Source organism: Bos grunniens, chromosome 2, assembly GCF_055505025.1.
Source record: "Bos grunniens cultivar Pamir isolate PY7600 chromosome 2, Bosgru_T2T1.0, whole genome shotgun sequence".
Taxonomy (NCBI): Eukaryota; Metazoa; Chordata; class Mammalia; order Artiodactyla; family Bovidae; genus Bos; species Bos grunniens.
In genome coordinates this window covers 63,496,581-63,517,124 of record NC_141166.1, presented here as the reverse complement: position 1 = coordinate 63,517,124, position 20,544 = coordinate 63,496,581, and the positions used below count along the sequence as shown (strand labels likewise).

The 20,544-nt window shown below is 41.5% G+C and overlaps 1 protein-coding gene across 21 annotated transcripts in view; it reads right to left on the bottom strand.

The window, feature by feature from the left end:
• Positions 1 to 20,544, bottom strand: part of CLASP1 (cytoplasmic linker associated protein 1) — a 273,436-nt gene that overhangs the window by 232,315 nt on the left and 20,577 nt on the right. For all 21 annotated transcript variants that reach the window (XM_086349101.1, XM_086349179.1, XM_086349040.1 and 18 more), the window contains exon 2: positions 1,273 to 1,751. In XM_086349101.1, the coding sequence (XP_086205227.1) occupies positions 1,273 to 1,467 (195 nt within the window). In that variant the 5' untranslated portion in view covers positions 1,468 to 1,751. The remainder of the gene's footprint in view (positions 1 to 1,272; positions 1,752 to 20,544) is intronic.

Sequence of the window (20,544 nt, the reverse complement as noted above, 5' to 3'; positions counted from 1 at the left end):
AGTCAACTAAGTCGGCATTCAGTCACTCTGAGCCAGAAGCATCCTAATTTGCACACAAAAAGGGTGACTTCACAGACCTCAGAGACGTCACTAGTCTACCGCACCCTTGCCCTCTGCAACACTCCTACCACCCAGCACCAACACAGAGCAGGTAAGAGGTACTTACTAAAGTCAGCTAAATGAATAAACAGATGAATGAAACAGACAAAATTTAAGCTCAACTTTCAAAGTCAAGGAAGGTAAACTTTATGTCCAGTTCTAAATGAAATATTAGGGACCGAGGTAAACACCCTTAATAAATCTAAAGCCTGCTGACTCTTAGATAAGATCAAGATTCAATGTAATTGGAAAACAAAGTCTATATTAGAGCAAATAAAGAAATCCTGTAAGCAGCCGTTATAAGTCCATATGTGTCAGAAGACCGGTACAATGAAAAAAAAATCACAGAAGGTCCTGTGTCTGGAAGCCCCTTTGTCTGTAAGGTCTATAGCACCTATTAGCAACCATGCAAACAGCCCGCTCTGTCTTCCATCTCAACCTAGATCCAAAGGGGCCAGCTTCTTAACACACTAAAGGCTGGGGAGGGGGACGAGGGGGAGAAATGACACCCCTTCAGCACTTCAAGTCCAGTCCAGTTTTCCTTCATGAAAACTCAGTCTTTGAATGGCAACAAGGTTCACAACTCATTTGCGTCATAGGACCCTGTCTGCTCCCTTCCCACCCACCAAGGGCACCTGAGGAGTCCTGACCTTTGGAACCTGAAGGATACCCTCCAGGCCATCACAAACAGGTCTCAGGAGAGTCCTTGGCAAACCATACTATTGCTGGCCAGGTACCTGGGCCGACTTCAAAATAGGAGCCTGAAGGTAAGAAGCCCTCATCCTACTGCCAATCCCCATCCCCAACCCCAAGAAAATCAATGAGGCCACTTGTTATTCACAAAGAGCCACTCACTGCAAGACATGATAGTCACTTTAACTTCAAGGCTTCAAATACTTGCACCTTTTCCACATAAAAGCCTCTCTTTATCTGGTCACAGGGCCATCTCTCAGTGCACTGAAGAATAAGGGTGTTTTGATCCCCAACAAAAATCAAAGAAAACTACTTGCTCTAGAATGAAATGTCCAAAAGCCACAACGTGACTGAGTGTCTTAGTGGAAACCAAGGGATCAATCATGCTGATGGCTCTCAAAGGACTCTTCAAAGGACCCATTTTGACCCCCGCTAGGTAGCCCAGCCACCTAGAAGAGCATCCTCTTGCACACGGCTTACCTTATAATTGCTAGAGTTCACCCAAGAGGTAGCGAGTCCGTCCACAAGTTTGTCTAACATGGTCTGGTCATGCTCGAGGTCGGCAGACTTCTGTTTGTCTGAGAAATAGTCTATCAGTTCTTGGCCAACCTGCAGTCGTTTCCCCACATCCTTCTGCAGCACCTGTGCCAGGCAGGCCTCCATGCGAGGCTCCATGGCGGAATTCCAATCCAGAGCCGCAGAAGCTAGAGGGCGATGGGGGTGACGCCCTCCCCGTGAGCGGCCCCCGGAGGCGGCCTCTTTGTTTGCTGAAGGTTACTAAGAGCCTGTGTGTCAAAGATGCAATCCGAGGAATGGCAGCAATGCACCATGTGTGGCTGAAGAGCAGCTGGGAGGATATTAAAAGTCCAATTTAAATAACTAGTAGAGGAGAAAGGAATGAGTGGCAGAGTGACGCTCTCCTCCTGGGTCTGAAATACTTCATAATTCAGCAGTCCATTCTGAAAAGCAAGAGAAGAGAAAAACACATCAGCACAGATAACAAAACGCTCAAATGTTGGGAAACATTTAATCATAGACAAAGCATTCGCGCTGCAGCATCGTTTATAAGCACAAGTGGAGCGAGAAGCATGAACACTTGGCAAACATGTCAGAATAACATAATTATTATTTATATCAGGAAGAACGTCGAAGCCCAAAGCAAAGAACCAATGAGCTTCACAGTTGGTGGGTTGAGGTTTTTCACAATTTTCCAGCTTTAAATGCACCAGTCAGAAGAGCAAGCTTTTGCTTCAGCTGGATGATTTATGTGTACCTTAAATTCTGCTCCCCACCAAAAACCAAACACCACTGTGTCTGAGTCCCTGTATGTACTGTAGCCTGTCTCTCAGCTTCCTACAATCCAAGTGCAGGAAGTGAGGCAGGCTCCACAGAAACAACACTGACCAAACTGGCTGGCCCAGTAACAACAATCAAAGTCAAAGGCGACACCTACACCTGCTCAGCAGCTTTACAAAGGGTGAGCAGGTAGTGGTCCCTGCCTCCTCCTCCAGAGAAGTGACCAACAGGGAGAAGGGGAGAGGCTCACACTCTGACCACATTGTTGACACAGTGTTCTCCACAGGCAGAAGCACCAACTGGGCCTGGTGTTTTGCTACAGAATTAGGAGACCTCAAAACCACCCTTGGCATAGCACAACTCAAACGATGTGAGGAGGTACCAAAGTCATTTTTACTAGACAAGCTGAATGGGCAGACTATTTAATCTACAGCTCCTGGAACAACTGTACATGTTTATTTTTTCAACGTCTTTTCTTAATTCCTAACCCAAGAAGATGCACAGAAAACCAATCTTCAAGATGCAGAAACCCTAACACTGTACTAAACAGAAATGTTCTTCACACCAACAGTCAGTGTGAACTCTCAGGGGTTCAGCAGGTAAATCTGATCTTATAAATCAAGTGACTGAAATTCAGGGCAGGGTAACTCTTCCAGTCTGTGCACAAGGTTTTTATCCCTTCCTGTCACCCACCCCACCTCCACTCTCAGCAAAAAACCACAGTGCTCTTTCCAAGTCCTAGAATGAGAGATGAGTCAAGTCATCCAATGAGGAAAACACTCCTGCAAAGTCCCTAGCCCCTGATTACCCGTTTTCTGCTTTCCTTCCAATCAAGAAGCCTTGATGTCTCACATGGCAGTCCTTCCTTAAGTGGAGGAGATATCGCTTTCCAGTCATGTCCATGCCATGGAACTTGTCCTTCCGTCACAGGAAAGGTCTTCATATATAGCAAAGCAGCCATTACCCTTCACTCCAATTTTCAGTCCAAACAAAATACCCCCACTTCCTTAATCAGCTCCCATGTCAGACTAATGAAGATATCAGCAATACATGAAAACTGGAGAAACCAATAGAACCTTTTCTTTCCGGGCCCAATATTCGCCAAGAAGCTAGTTAAGGTCAAGACTGGTAGATTAAAAATGGTTGCAAAGGCTTTGCTGTTCCTCCTCCATCGAGACGGAATCTCATCCTCCCCAGTGACCCTGGGATGAGTCCTGAGACTTGCTCTGGCCAGTGGGAAATCAGAGATGGCAGAAATGAACTGAGATGTGACCCCGGAGCGTGCGTGACTGCCATGCTGTGAGGAAGCTGGTCTAGCCTCCTGAGCACAAGAAGCCATTAGTGGAGAACCAGCTCGCTCCAAACAGCAGCCCGCAGCAACCACCAGACTTGGGAGTGAGTCCATGGGGGACCACTCAGCATTACCAGTCACCGTCTGACTGCAGATACACAAATACATCTAAGGAGACAAAGCCACCTGGTCAAACCACAGAATGATGAGAAACTGTTCACTCATACTTTAAGCCATCCAATTTGTGGTGCTCTGTTACACCAGCAGATAACTGATCACTCCTTATTCCTCTAAACATCTTTCATTCTCGGTGAAAAGAATTTCATATCCCTTACTCCTTCAAAGGGCCCAAAATCAGCAGACACTAACCAGTAATGACAGTGACAATATCAGTTTTGAGCATCAACATGAGGGGTCAGGCTCTATGCCAAGATGATTTACACAGTTTATCTCTGATTCTCCAACCACTTCCATAAAGTAGGCATTAACACATCCCTATTTTACAGGTGGGGAAAATGAGGCAAAGGTAAGTGATTTTCCAAGGTTGCATAGCCGGAAGTCTCCCTTTCCTACCTTCAAATCCTTGTTATTACAAGTCTGGCCTAGTTCTGTCCCAACTCAGGGAAAGGAGGTCAGACTTCATGGTGAGCTGGGAAGCAACAGGCCAGATAGCAAAGTCTCCACTCCCAGGAGAGGAAGGAGCCCATGCATTTAAGGCTCTTTCCCATTATTTTTTAAAATACGTATTATAAATTTTATTAAAAAAAAAAAGTATTATATAAAAACTTCACCTTCAGCTGGAATTCCATATGATTTCTAACAAGTAAGTATATGCTTCTTGACAGTAGTTATGCAGTAAAGGTTTACCACACTCAGAAGCAGGTCACAAACTCCTGTGTATGAAATCCACAGAATGACACTGGAAGCCCCAAAGCATTAAGCAAACTGGGTCCTCTTTGTTCTTTTTCTTTAATTAAAAAAAAAAAGTAATGGGTGATCCTCTCTTGCACAAAAGTGCAAGACCTCTCTCCCCTACTCCCATCCCCCGGCCACATTTCCCCACCTAAAAGCAAAAGGTGTTGCTAACTTCCCGTGCCTTCCTTCACAGGTATTTTTAGCTACCCAACAAATAAGTACACGTGTTCTCCCTCTGCACCCCCAGGAAGAGTTTCTTAAGTATTTACAGTTACATCATAAGAAGCAGCACAATTCTGCCACAGGCCAACAGAAAGAACTTAAAAAATACCAGCTTCAACAAGAATCAAACACACAGCAGGACAGCCTGATGTAAGGGACACGTGTCAGACAGCCTCTAGTCTTGACTCTGCACTTCCAGGGTGGCAATGAGGAGATGAGTGGCTCCATATTCATCAAATAAGATTCAAGATCAGAAAAGCTTGCACAGGGCATTTAAAAGATATATATATATATAGCTCTCTCTTGAACCTCTTTCTTACAGCTACTACTCTGTGGCACTTAGGTCACCGCCAGAAAGGAGTGAAGACAATGGAGGGTGGGGCAGAGAACAAAAATCAGCTGTGAGCTCTGAACTTCCAAGTCTACTACAGGCTTCTCCATAAGAGAAGTTAAAAAAGGTAGTAGGGCCATTTTCACTAGTGACTTAGAACAGTAACAAGTTGACATTTCTTACAAGTCTATGATAGGCTGGGCTCAGCAGGAGGTTCTTCTGCTAATCTTACCTGGGATCACTCAGGTAGCTGCTGCTGTCTGCCAGCCTGACTGAGGCTGAAGAGTCTACAATGGCATCACTTACATGTCTGAGGCAATGATGCTGGCTGTTGGCTGGACCTCTTGCCACACGTGATCTCTAACAACCCAGTAATATAGTCTGTAGTTCAGTACATGTGGTTGGAGCATTCCAAGATGGCAAAGGGAAGACTGCCAGGCCTCACAAGGCCCAGGAGGCAGAACCTGCAATTCACTTATGCCACAGTCCACTGTCAAAGCAAGTCACAAGGCCAGCCCAAAATAAAAGTGTGAGGAAATGGATTCTACCAGTTAACAGGAGCCTCAAAAGAGTGCAGCAATGTGTTTCAATCTTACACGTGCAGTCTGTAGACATTTGTACAATGAATACCTGAATGAGGTAAATACATTTATCTTCTTTGGTTACCCATCATCTTGATTACTTTTATTTACTCAACAATTTATGATACATCACATCTTACCACAGTAGAAACATCTACTTCTGCTTTATTGACTATGCCAAAGCCTTTGACCATGTGGATCACAACAAACTATGGAAAATTCTTCAAGAGATGGGAATACCAGACCACCTGACCTGCCTCCTGAGAAATCTATATGCAGGTCAGGAAGCAACAGTTAGAACTGGACATGGAACAACAGACTGGGTCCAAATCAGGAAAGGAGTACATCAAGGCTGTATATTGTCACCCTGCTTATTTAACTTACATGCAGAATACATCATGTGAAATGCCAGGCTGGATGAAGCACAAGCTAGAATCAAGATTGCCAGAAGAAATATCAACAACCTCAGATATGTAGATGACATCACCCTTATGGCAGAAAACGAAGAGGAACTGAAGAGCCTCTTGATGAAAGTAAAAGAAGAGAGTGAAACAGTTGGCTTGAAACTCAACATTCAGAAAACGAAGATCATGGCATCCGGTCCCATCAGTTCATGGCAAATATATGGGGAAGCAATGGAAACAGTGACAGATTCTATTTTGGGGGGCTCCAAAATCACTCCAGATGGTGACTGCAGCCATGAAATTAAAGACGCTTACTCCTTGGAAGAAAATTATGACCAATCTAGACAGCATATTAAAAAGCAGAGACATTATTTTGCCAACAAAGGTCTGTCTAGTCAAAGCTATGGTTTTTCCAGTAGTCATGTATGGATGTGAGAGATGGACTATAAAGAAAGCTGAGTGCCTAAGAATTGATGCTTTTGAACTGTACTGTTGGAGAAGACTCTTGAGAGTCCTTTGGACTGCAAGGAGATCCAACCAGTCCATCCTAAGGGAAATCAGTCCTGAATATTCACTGGAAGTACTGATGCTGAAGCTGAAGCTCCAATACTTTGGCCACCTGATGCGAAGAGCTAACTCATTGGAAAAGACCCTGATGCTGGGGAAGATTGAAGGCAGGACCACAAGGGGATGATAGAGGATGAGATGGTTGGATGGCATCACCGACTCAACGGACATAAGTTTGAGTAAACTCTGGGAGTTGGTGATGGACAGGGAGGCCTGGCATGCTGCAGTCCATGGGGTCGCAAAGAGTTGGACATGACTGAGTGGCTGAACTGAACAGAAGATACAAAAGAAATAACTATAATCTACGACTTGACTTGAAAATACTTCCAACTTACTTGGAGAGAACAAGATATACACACTCACAAAAAGCTTGTCAGTGTAAGAATTCAACACACACAGGATACATAGAAGACTTCACAGACAGAATGCCATACTGCCACATAAGGGCTATGAGTAAGTACTATAATCACTTAGGGAAGGGATAAATCAAGAAAGCCTGGAAGACCATGTCAAAACCATTTACACAAGGCTCAACTGGAGCTCTGTCTTGAAACGTGGACAGGATGTCACACATCAGTTAAGGCACTTGAGCAGGGAAAAAACATAAGCAAGTGAGGGAGGTGGGAACCTGTGAATGGCTGAGGGGAGAAGTGCGGTGACAGAGACAGCGAGACACCTGTAAGGAATGGGCAGGCATTGTTTCCCACTTTGAAGACAAAGAAATGAAGCTTAAGCGACTTCACTGGTGGTCCAGTGGCTAAGCATCTGCACTCCCAATGCAGGAGGGCCTGGGTTCAATTCCTGGTCAGAGAACAGGATCCCACATGCCACAGCTAAGCCCAAGCACTGCAACTGCTGAGCCTACATACTCTAGAGCCATGTACTGTAACAAAGACCCAGTGCAGCCAAAGCGAACAGCTTTTTTAAAAAAAGAAAAGAGTAATGTAGCTTAGAGGGGAATTCCCTGGTGGTCCAGTGGTTAGGACTCTGAGCTTTCACTGCCAGGGCCCAAGTTCAATCCCTGGTCAGGGAACTAAGGTCCTGTAAGCCACTGTGGCGCGTGCTGCCAACAACAACAACAACAACAACAAAAATACACCCAAAAAATCTTTGCCCAAAATTTAAAAGCTAATAACTATCAGGCAGTAACTGAACACCAGATCTGCCTGGCCCTAAAGTTAGTAATATTTTCATTATACTATGATAGTATACTACTGCATCACTAAAAGTCCACAGCACGGGTACTTAAGAACTTAAAATATGAAAATGTTAGATAGTTATAGCATATGGAGCATGAGAAGTAGAGGATTAAGAAACAAGAAATCATATTACAAAGCACTCAGGAAGCTGTAATGAAATAATATTCTAAATCACAGCACAGAACTACAATGTAATATTTCCAGCACCAGTGAATCAATAAACACATCAAAAGTCTCCCTGGCAGAATCAGAGAAAGCAGACAGCATACCTGACAAGCCAACTCTGAAAGCCAGAAATGAGCAGAATTTATTCACACTCATCAAAAGCAGCTGTTTCCATCAATAAGACAACCTTCTGCACTATAACAATCTACAATTTCAACACGGTGTGGACTTATACAGACGTCCCAGGCAAGCCTCTCTCCCCTGGGCCGATCTGCACCCCACTTGCCAGCAGCCACAAGGTCACTCAGTGAGCTGACACATGTACGAGGCTAACTGCAGGAAAGCAGAGTCAAGGCTGCAAGGAGGTCGTTGCCTCGAAGGACAAAAAGACAGAAATACAGATTACGGTGGCACGGTAAGGATAGCCCTAAACCAGAGGCCTGAAGAAGGTGCTCGGTGGCAGAGAAGGAGGAGACACTGATTGAGGGAATCCAACTGGGTGTTCCAGGACAGGACCTGCCCCGCACACCAGGCAGTTGGGCAGCCACTCCCCGGGGCCCGGCTTCCACGCCTGGGCCCACATAGATGCTCCTCACCCAGAGCACACGGAGCCTCCAGCCTCCCTGCCTCCTACCTCAGCTCCTCTCATCTCTGTACTGACTGCACCCTCCTAGGGCTGACGACATCCCTCCTTCCAGCTTTCTGCTCTCTATAGCAGCACATCTTCCTGCCTCTCAGTCCCTTACCACGTGATCCTCCTTCCCCACCACAACTGCCCATCCCTCCAGCTCTTCTGTTCAAGGGCACTGCCTCAACCTCGTTAATCAGATAAACTTCTCAATCTCACTCCCCTTTGAGGCTGGATTAAATTCCACGTGGGCGTTAATAGCATGGCACTACCCTCCACTGTCTCTCTCTCTGTAGTAGCTGCCTAGTAATCCCAAACCTTGGGTGAATCGATGCTCTGAAGCAGCTGCCTTCTCAGGCCTTCAGGGGTGACCATGTGGAAGAGAACACACACATATCCAACCAGTCTGGTTTTAATTGATCATCTCAAAATTCAGAAAGGCCCTGATCACCAGCAACATTCCCACTCACATTCTCTGGGAAGCCTGTTTGCCTTTTTCTCTACAAGCACCCATCTACCCTATCCTACCCTGCAGCTCTCTCCCGACAGCCTCACCTCCTACTCCATTGGTAAAGTAGACAGGACCAGACAACTGAGATCTTCACCAGCAAATCAGAACAGCCACCAGCATCTCCTCTGATAATGGGACAACGCTCGTGTTTTGCCTTCTCAACCTTTTCAGTTGCCTGCTCTCCAGCATCTGCAAGCTCTCCTCGGTCGGCTCCCTCCCAGCAGCTGAGACTCTCTAAATCATCCGTCTTTAACAGGCCCTCTTGAGCTCACAGGCCTTCCATCAGGGACACCAGAAAGAGTGAAGCCCCTTTAAGCAGATTTCTGCCCCTTTAATCTCGCTCCACCAGCGAGCTGCACAGAGGCACTTCCTGTTCACCCCTTGGACCTCTCCTCGGGTTTCCCCTTGTCAGGATCACCAGTGACTGCCCTGCTGGCAGATCCCAGTAATACTTTCCTCTTCTTCACTAACTCCACCTCTCAGAAGCATCCCAAAGCTGACCACTCCTTCCTTCTGAAAAATTTTCCATTTTCATGAAAACAAATGAGCACTGCCTTGCTGTGACTCCTCTGGCTGAGCACCTACTCAAGTTTCTGTAATCATCTTTGTCTCTCTCCCAGAGCTCTGGTGAGCAGCTCAGTCCAAAGCCTCTCCCCTTTTCACTTGGCTCACCCCAAAATAATGTGCATCCATTTCCATAAAAACTTTTAAAGCCTATAGAATTGATGACTCCCAAATTTGAATGCCTGGGTCAAATATCTCTGAACACCAGGCTCAGGCACTGGCCTCTTTTCAGTTCCAAACTCTCTACCACTTCAGAGCCTTCACTCTCTGTTCGTGTGGCTGCGCCGGGTCTTGGTTGCGGCATGCAGAGTGGGATCTTTATTTGTAGCATGCCAAATCTCAGTTGCAGCACTGCAACTCTTAGCTGCAGCATGTGGGATCTTTTTCCCTGAAACAGGGATTGAATCTGGTATCCCTGCATTGGGAAGCACTGGACCACCAGCGAAGTTCCAGGGCCTTCGCTCTCGCTGGTCCTTCTGCCTGAAACACAGTCCTGATGCCTATATTGCCCAGTCACCTCAGCTTCAATGTTACCTCCTCAGTAAGTCGTTTAATGACCACTCTAGGGGGTCCCTTACCACTGCATCCTGTCCTCTTCCTTCAAAGCACTCACAACAAGTTAAAATTTATCATATGTCTATTTACCTATTTGCTGGCTGATCTTCCCACAGGACTGTCAAGCCTTATAAATGAGGGGATCTTGTTTATTTTGTTAACCTAATGCCTACAACTATGTCTGGTACAAACAGAGCACTCAAGAAGTAGTTGTTGAATGAATAAAGTCTGCTTGAGTTGAAAATCAAAAGAAAATACTCATTGGCAACCATTAACTGAATTCAGTTTCTTCTTGGGGAATGGGAGGTGGGGGGCTTGGGAGAATGCAAAAAACATTTCAGATAAAAGGAATGCGTAAATATATGTGGACAAAGCACACAGACACAAAAATGACAGACTGTGGCCTATTCAAAAGAAAAGAAGCAATTTGGAAAAGCCAAAGCACTGGTTCCCAACCTGTAAACACTACTGACGCTGCCCCTAAGGTGAGAGATGGAGTGATTAAAATGCTGTCTGAGATTTTAATTTAGTTCAGACACAAACCACGACTTATCCACAAGCTAAGTATTCCTAGCCATATTTTCAAACTTATGTACATGCAGTTATGAATCTTTAAATGCAAAAATAATGTAAAAGTATTTCTAAATTCTTACTTTGAGCCTGATAATTTTTCTCAACTAACAGATACCAGAAATCCCACTTCCACAGAGCTGGACACTGAAAAGAGTTCTTATTCTCAGAAAGTCTGGCGCTGAGCAGACAAGGCCCAGCAGCCAACTGGGCACCAAAGGTCAACAGTGTTGTGGCTTTCAGGGAGCTCTGCATATGTCATCTTGGAAATGCAGAATCAGGAGACTCTGGGTGAGCATACATTTATTGGAAAGATCATTAAAATCTGGAATTACTCAAGTTATCACAAGATTACTCTGTGAGAGGAAAAAAAAATCTTGTTGAATTCCCTTCTCCCTCCCTCCCTCTCTCACTCACCCCAGAGTGAACAATAATTAACTACAGAGAAGTCATGACAAAAGAACAACTCTAATATATGATGTAAACGCCCAAAAGTGAATAAAAGGATGAAGTTCAATATTAAAAGGAAAGGTCATATGAACAGAAATAAATAATTAATGTTGGCTAATTTCTGGTACTAGGATTTTTTCTTTGTACTTTTCTGTACTTTCTAAATTTTTTCTATGAGTAATATAGAAAATATATGCTACTTTTATAATTACAAAGAGAGAAATATTATTCAAAAATGAGGCATTACCATTTGATACTGAAGGAAAATCTCCCTTTCAGTATTACTGTGTCTGAGTCTTTGTGACCCTATGGACTATAGCCCACCAGGCTCCTCTGCCTATGGGATCTTCCAGGCAAGGATATTGGAGTGGGTTGCCATGTCCTTCTCCAGTTCAGTATTACAGAATATAATATATAACTGTCAATGAAGTGTAAAACAAGAAGTTTTAAATTCCCAAGAAGATGGAACTGGTGGATTAGTTACTTCCACAAATTATGTGGTTAAAAACTACATAATGGAAGAGACAGAAAGTACAGAAATTTAAAAAAAAAAGGCAGCTCCACATTATTACGCATGCTGTGCTCTGCTTAGTCGCTTAGCTGTGTCCGACTCTGCGACCCCACGGACTACAGCCCACCAGGCTCCTCTGTCCATGGGGATTCTCCAGGCAAGAGTACTGGAGTGGGCTGCCATGCCCTCCACACATTACTGTATATATACTATTAAAAAATAGAAGAAAATAAACACTGCACAAGAATGATTACTACCTGCCTTCACTAATATTTTAAGGAGGTAATTTTTTACTAATTTTTCAGATAGTTTAAGTATTTTTTTCTGTGAACTACAGAAGGAGAACATAGTTTTACTTTTTGTTTCTCCTCTGGTTGATAATGAGAAGAATTGCTTCTATTCTAACCCTCAAAACTTCCTCAAAGGTGAAACAAGATGGACAAACACTGAAAATTGCTGAAGCATGTTGATAGGTACATGAGAATATGTTACACCATTCGCTCCACTTTTGAACATGTTTAAAATTATCAGAAATTTTTAAAAATTGAAAATACTTTAATTTCTTCAAAAGAATTGTAAAGCTGAAGTCTATGTGGAAAAAAAATACCTGCATAAAAGTAGTAATTAAACAAGTCTAGGATATGAAACTGCATTGCTATGCTATGCTATGCTAAGTCACTTCAGTCGTGTCCGACTCTGTGTGACCCCATAGATGGCAGCCCACCAAGCTCCCCCGTCCCTGGGATTCTCCAGGCAAGAACACTGGAGTGGATTGCCATTTCCTTCTCCAATGCATGAAAGTGAAAAGTGAAAGTGAAGTCGCTCAGTCAGGTCCGACTCTTAGCGACCCCATGGACTGCAGCCTAACAGGCTCCTCCGTCCATGGGATTTTCCAAGCAAGAGTACTGGAGTGGGTGCCATTGCCTTCTCCGGAAACTGCATTATATATACAGTTATACATATAGCATATACAATGTACAGTATGGCATTTATATACATATAATATGACATAGCCTACATGTGAAACAATTACAGGAAAAAAAATAGAGTACGTAAAAGATTAACATGTAACCTCTGAATAACAGGTTTACATGAGTTTATCTCCTATTTTTTAGTAACTTCCTCTACTTTTCATATTTTCTATACAGAAAAAGGCAAACATTTTAAGAGTGTTAAACAGAAAAGCAGTTATTTCATAAATCTACCTTACTCATTCAACAACTGTGAGACCAAGAGTAATTAATTGATGAGAAAGATACCTCTCCACTGACTGCTGACTTCTCCCACAAGAGAGATGTCAACCACAGTATACCAAACTGGTATACTATAGAGACAGTTTCCCTGGGTAGGAGAGAACAGTAATATAGATTACAGATTCCCAAGGAAGGGTCTTACATGAACACAAGAGATCTCGGCAGAGAACCACTTGTTAGACAAACCTTATTACAGTGATGAATATGTTGGCCCTTCCAGAAAGAGGGAATTCAATCAAGCAGCATTTACTTTTTCTTTTTGTCCACAACTTGTCTAAGATCCCACATGGGATCTTAGATCCCTGACCATGGATCAAACCTGCGCCCCATGCATTAGAAGCACATAGTCTTAACCACTGGACCACCAAGGTAGTCCCACAACATTCACTTCTATTGTATTTTTCAAAGAACTTCTCATACAGTATCATAGTAATGACCATCTTTGTTTCCCAGAAAAACAGATCAATAAACCTGAATGACTCCTTACAATGACTTTTAGTAAAAATGACTCCTTTACATGATTTTTGAACTATAAATCACAAATCATTAAATTGTACCCTTTAAAGTGTATGTAATTCAGCAGTTGTAAATAAATTCACAAAGTTGTGCAACCATCACCATTACTTAATTCTAGAACATAATCATTCCAAAATGAAACTTCTATCATCCTCTAGCAGTCATTCTCCAACCTGCTCTCCCAAACCCATGAAAACTGAAAATCCACTTTCTGATCGAATGGATCTGCCTACTCTGGACACTTCATATAAACAGAGTCATAAAATATGTGTCCTCCATGTCTGACTTCTTTCACTTAGCAGACTATCTTGAAGGTTTATCCATCTCATTGCATGTATCAGTATTTCATTCCTTTTTGTGGCTGAATAATATTCCATCGAATAGCTGTACCAGAATTTGCTCATGTAGTTATCTGCTGATGAATATTAGGATTGCATCTACTTTTTGGCTATTTATGAATAATGGTATGAACACTCCTGAACAAGTATTATGAGGACAACTTTCCAATTTTGATATACAAATAGCAGCATTAACTAGGCTACCGGATATGATAACCATGTTTAGTGTTTTGAAGAACTACCAAACTGTTTTCCAAAGTGGCTACACCATTTTACACTGCCACAGCAGTAGATGAGGGTTCCAATTTCTCCATGTTTTCAGTAACACTTATCGTCCATCCTTTTTATCAAAGCCACCCTAGAGGATATGAAGCAGTACCTCACTGTGGTTTGGATGGGCATTTCCCTAACAACAAAGAATTTGGGCTTCTTTCAAGGGCTTGCTGGACATTTCAGCATCTTCTTTGGAGAAATGTCTAATCAAATTCTTTGCCTGTTTAATTGGGTTGACTTTATTCTTGATTGTAAAATTTTTTATATACTCAGGATAAAAGTTTATCAGATAAATGATTCTCAAATATTTTCTCTCATTCTATGGGGTGTGGTTTCACTTTCTTGATGGTATCATTTGAAACAAAGTTCTAAATTTTTGTAAAGTCCAATTCACCTATTTTTTTCTTCTTTTGTTGTTTGTGCTTTAGATGTCATACCTAAGAAACCATCACCTATTCTACTACAATAAAAGAAAAAAACAGAATCTACTGTCTAATCTAAGGTCATAAAGACTTGTATCTACTCTTTCTTCCAAGAATTTTATAGTTTCAAGTGTTACATTCTGATCTATGATTGAGTGTATATATATATATATGAACAAATGGTCCAAATTCATTCTTATGCATGTGGCTATCAACTTGTCCCAGCATCATTTGCTGAAAAAACTATTCTTTATTGAATTGTCTTTGCACTCTTGTTGAAAATCAATTGACTATAAATGTTAAGTATTTATTTCTGGACTTACATTCTATTCCACTGGTTTGCTTACGATAGCTTTGTAGTAGGCTAAGTCCTCCAACTTTGTTCTTCCTTTTCAAAACTGTTTTGAGTATTCAGGGTCCCTTGTATTACCATATGACTAGGAAGATCAGCTTGCCAACTTCTCCAAACAGGCAGCTGGGATTTTAATAGGGAGTGTGTCAAGTCAATTTGGGGAATAGTGTCATATTAGGTCATTTGATCCATGAATATAGGATGTCTTTCCATTTATTTAGATCTTTAATTTCTTTCAATGATGTTTTCTCTCTTTTAGAATATATGTTTTATACTTCTTTGTTAAGTTTATTCTTTTTCATTCTTTTTGATGCTTCTGTGAATTGAACTATCTTCTTAGTTCCATTTTTGGATTATTCATTGAAAGTGTATAGAAATACAACTGATTTTTATATACTGATTTTGTATCCTACAACCTAACTGAATTCATTTATTAGTTTCAATTGCCTTATAGTGGATTCCGTACAAGATCATGTAATCTGCAAATAGATTTTTTTACTTCTTTTCCAACCTGGATGCCCTTTATTTCCTTGTCTAACTGCCCCAGTTAGAAGTTTCCGTACAATGCTGAATAGACATGACATAAAATGACATCCTTTTCTTGTTTCTGATCTTGGAAAAAATTCAATTTTTATCACAAAGTATGGCATCAACTGAGGGTTTTCATGGGTATTCATCAGTGGCTTTTATCACACCAAGAAGCTCCCTTCTATTTCTAGTTTGCTAAGTGTTTTTATCAAGTAAAGGGGTAAGATTTTGTCAAATGCTTTTCCTTTACCTATTGTGATGATGTTCAAAATCCTTCAAGCTAGGCTTCAACAGTATGTTCCTGGAGAACTTCCAGATGTACAAGTTAGATTCAGAAAAGGCAGAGGAACCAGAGAGCAAACTGTCAACATCCACTGGATCATGGAAAAAGCAAGGAAATTCCAGAAAAACATCTACTTCTGCTTCACTGACTACACTAAAGCCTTTGACTGTGTGGATCACAACAAACTATGGAAAATTCTTAAAGAGATGGGAATACCAGACCACCTTACCTGCCTCCTGAGAAACCTGTATGCAGGTCAAGAAGCAACAGTTAGAATCAGACATGCAACAACGGACTGGTTCAAAATTGGGAAACGAGTACATTAAGGCTGTATACTGTCACCCTGTTTATTTAACTTATGTACAAAGTACATCATGTGAAATGCCAAGCTGGATGAATCACAAGCTGGAATCAAGATTGCCGGGAGAAATATCAACAGCCTCAGATATGCAGATGATACTACTCTAAAGGTAGAAAGCGAAAAGGAACTAAAGAGCCTCTTGATGAAAGTGAAAGAGGAGAGTGAAAAAGCTGGCTTAAAATTCAACATTCAAAAAATAAGATCGTGGCATCTGGTTCCATCACTTCATGGCAAATAGACGGGGAAACAATGGAAATAGTGACAGACTTTATTTTCTTGGGCTTCAAAATCACTGCGGTCAGTGACTGCAGCCATGAAATTAAGACAACTGCTCCTTGGAAGAAAAGCTATGACAAAACTAGACGGTGTATTAAAAAGCAGAGACATCACTTTGCTGACAAAGGTCCATACCGTCAAAGCTATGGTTTTTCTAGTAGTCACAAACAGATGTGAGAGCTGGACCAGCATCAAAGAATTGATGCTCTGGAACTCTGGTGCTGGAAAAGGCTCTTGAGAGTCCCTTGGACAGAAAGGAGAATAAACCAGTCAATCCTAAAGGAAATCAACCCTGAATATTCATTGGAAGGACTGATACTGAAACTGAAGCTCCAATACTTTGGCCACCTGATGCAAATAGCTGACTCATTGGAAAAGACCCTGATGCTGGTAAAGACTGAAGGAAGGACGAGAAGGGGATGAAAGAGGATGAGAGGATTGGATGGCATCACCAACTAACTCAATGGACATGAGTTTGAGCAAACTCTGAGAGATGGTGAAGGACAGGAAATCCTGGTGTGCCACAGTCCACTGGGTTGCAAGGAGTCAGACATAACTTAGTGACTAAGCAGCAACAACTATGATGATAATGTGATTTTCGTCTTTTACTATTATGGTTACACTGATTTCCACATGTTAAACCAACCCTGCATTCCTGGGATAAATTCTAATTGGCCATATAGTGTACAATCCTTCTGATATGATGCTGGATTCAGTTTGCCTCAATTTTATTGAGAATTTTTTTTTTTTTGCATCTATAATCATAAAGGATACTGGTCTGTAATTTTCTTTTCTCATCATGTCTTTGTATGATTTTGTTAACAGAATAATAATATCCTCAAAAGATAAACTAGAGACATTCTATTTACTTTTTTATTTTGAAAGAGTTTGTGGAGAATTTGCATTTGGTAGATTTGACAGAATCACCAAATATGAGGTCATCTGAGCTGGAGCTCTTTGTGAGATGTTTCCTGATTTTTAATTAAATATCTTTATTGCTATTGGACTATTCAGATTTTCTTTTTCTTTTTTCTTTTTTTGAGTCAATATCCAGGAATGCACACATTTTATTTGTGTTGTCTAATTTGTTGGCATGTAATTGTTCCTAGTATTCTCTCATTCCTTTTTATTTCTGTAAGGTTGGTAGTGATGTCCTCTCTTTCATTCCTGATTTTATTAATTTGAGTCTTGTCTTTGTTTCTCTTGGCCAGACTAGCTTAAGGTTTCTCAATTTCATAGACCTCTTCAATTCTTGGTCTGTTGATTTTTGCTTTTCTATTTCATTTATTTCTAAATTAGTGTTCACTTTTTTCTTCCTCTGCTTGCTTTTAGATTAGTTTGTTCTCTTACTAGTTTCTTAAGATGGAGGTTTAGATTACTGATTGAAGATATTTCTTTTTAATATAGCTGTTTATAGCTATAAATTTCCCTCTAAGCACTGCTTTCACTGCATCCCCAAAGTTATGGTATGGTGCTTAATTTTGTGTAAGTGCTAAATCAACATTCATTCTTAAACAATGAATTATGGCAGGGTTTTTTTTAATTGTGGTAAACCAGACATAAAATGTACCATTTTAGCTACTTTCAAGTATGCAGCACAGCCAGCAGTACGTTCACAATATTGTGCCACCAGTACTACCATTTTACATTGTATTTTTGTTCTCAGTCATTTCAGACTAATTCCTAATTTTCCTTGTGATTTCCTCTTTTATCCATTGGTGATTTAGGAATGCACTGTTTAATTTCCACACATGTGAATTTCCCAATTTCCCTCTGTTAGTGATACCTACTTTCATTCCACTGTAGTTCAGAGCACATACTTTAAATGACATCCATCCTTTTAAAGTTGCTGAATCTTGTTTTACGGCACAACATATAATCTATCCGGGAGAATGGTTCACATGTACTTGAGAACAATGCGTACTCGTCTGTATTGAATGTGGTGTTCTGTAGGTGTCTGTCCCTTAATGATTCAAGAGAATCTATCTGCAACTGGAGCACTTTTAAAAAAACAATTGCCAGTTATCTAAATCTTAAATTTTTCAGGGAATTCCCTGGCGATCGAGTGGTTAGGACTCGCACTTTCAATTCTGTGGCTTGGGTTCAATACCTGGTTGGGGAACTAAGATTCTGCAGACTGCATAGTGCAGCCAAAAAACAGATAAAATAAATCTTAAAATTTTCATATTATCTCCCATTTTTATACTGGTTAGTTACTCCATATATATATTTGTGCATATATATATACATACATATATATATATATGGACTTCCCTGGTGGCTCAGATGGTAAAGCATCCACTTACAATGCGGGAGACCTGGGTTCAATCCCTGGGTTGGGAAGATCCCCTGGAGAAGGAAATGGCAACCCATTCCAGTACCCTTGCTTGGAAAATCCCATGGACAGAGGAGCCTGGTAGGCTATAATCCACAGGGTCGAAAAGAGTCAGACACAACTGAGAGACTTCACTTCACTTCATGTATATATAGATGAGGTCTTCTCTTTAAAAATAGAAATCTCAGTTTTAAGCACCATATTAAGAGTTGGTTTCTAAGAGTGAAACGTACCAAAAAGGTTAGCAGAAAAGAGCATATATACTCACACAAGAGATTTCCTAACAGGTTCTGAAACATTAAATCCCCAGGCTTAGGTGAATAAGAGGAGAGGAGAGCATTTGATACGTCATTTGATAGCATGACAGCTGACATGGCCATCCCAAATTTCCCAAGGGAGCTGGGTTACACCCACAAGAGAAAAAGAAAACCCTATTAAGTACTGGTTATTCAGTGTAAAAACAGAAGGTGTAAGAGGGCTTGGGGTATAAAAAGCATGGGGAGTTTTTTTCTGCTACTGAATAAAGAAGTCAAGCTATAGAGAAGTAACACAGCAATAGTTTAAAATTTGGGTTTCATTTCAGCAATTCAAAATAAGCACAGGTACTTTACATTTGACTAGCACTTTCCAATCCACTAAGTGATTATACAAATGGTACCTTCTTTATTCCCCTACAAAACTTCTTTAAGACTGTTACTGTCACGCCTACTTACAGATTCAGAAGCAAGGAAAATTCCAGGGTCACACAGTATGAAACAGAATCAATATTTGAATCTCAGCTTTTAACTCCAAATCCAGGACTATTTCCACCAGGTCACAGCCACTGCTTTCTCATCAAGAATACACACAACTCTCTATGTACTTTAGACCTGTGTACACATAACTTGGACTTCCCAGGTGGCTTAGTGGATAAAGAATCCACGTACAATTCAGGAGATGCAGATTCTATCCCTGGGTCAGGAAGATCCCCTGGAGGAGGGCACAGCAATCTACTCCACTATTCTTACCTGGAGAATTCCATGAACAGAGGAGATTGGCAGGCTACAGTCCATGGGGACGCATAGAGTCAGACACAACTGAAGTGACTTAGCACGTATGCACACATAACTTAGGAAAAAGATCTACAGAGGAAGCATACATACACCACATTTAATGATCCCAAAGTAACAGAATAGCCTGAACAGAGAGCAGCAACTCCTCCTGGCACAGCGACACATACTAAGCAGGGGCTCCAGAAACAAAGAACAAAGAGGAAGAACCACAGGCACTCCCAGAAGTAAACCTAATTGTCAGCAATCCTTAGCTCGGAGAGCTCAGTACTTCCCACAGATGCCTATGGCAAGCTAAAGGTATTGTCAAAAGTGGGAAAGAAAAAGAAGAAAAAGGGTAACTCGTAACCACTGAGGGAAACTAGCTGAAGGGTGAACAGAAACACTCTGTTACTATTTTTGCCACTTCCTGTGAATATATAATTATTCCAAAATGAAAAAAGGAAAAAGTGAAAAAAATGCACATAATGTGGACAGGCTTAAGTTCACTGAACACCTAAGGTGCCAGCCAATCTGCCAGATGCTGCTGTCAATGAGCTCCAGGTCCACTAGGGAGGGAAAGACAAGTGAACAATCTATTTCAACACAGTATACCACAGTGTTTTCCTGGAAGATCAGCTACTTTTCTGATGACTCCTCAGAAGACAAAGAAAAAAGAAAGACTACAACAGTGAAACAAACATAAGAGTGCCCCAGGGAATGCTCTTACAGGTGCACTGCCATGAAAACATGCTCTATTACTCTCACCCCCAAATCATTTTCTTTGCTTCTTATTCCTTGCTCCAGAAAGATTCAGACTGGAGACACAGAACCTGATGAACTGAGAAGACCTACAGTCACAGAGCTTTCAATGATAAGGAACTCTGTACATGCTGAAGATAAAAAATTGAAATAAGGCTTTACAGATTTATTTAATCATTGAATCTTATTAGGGTTAGCTTCCTATCTTTTCAGTGCAGTGTAAGTGACCTGGCAGAGAAAAATAATTGGCAACATCAGCTAAGTG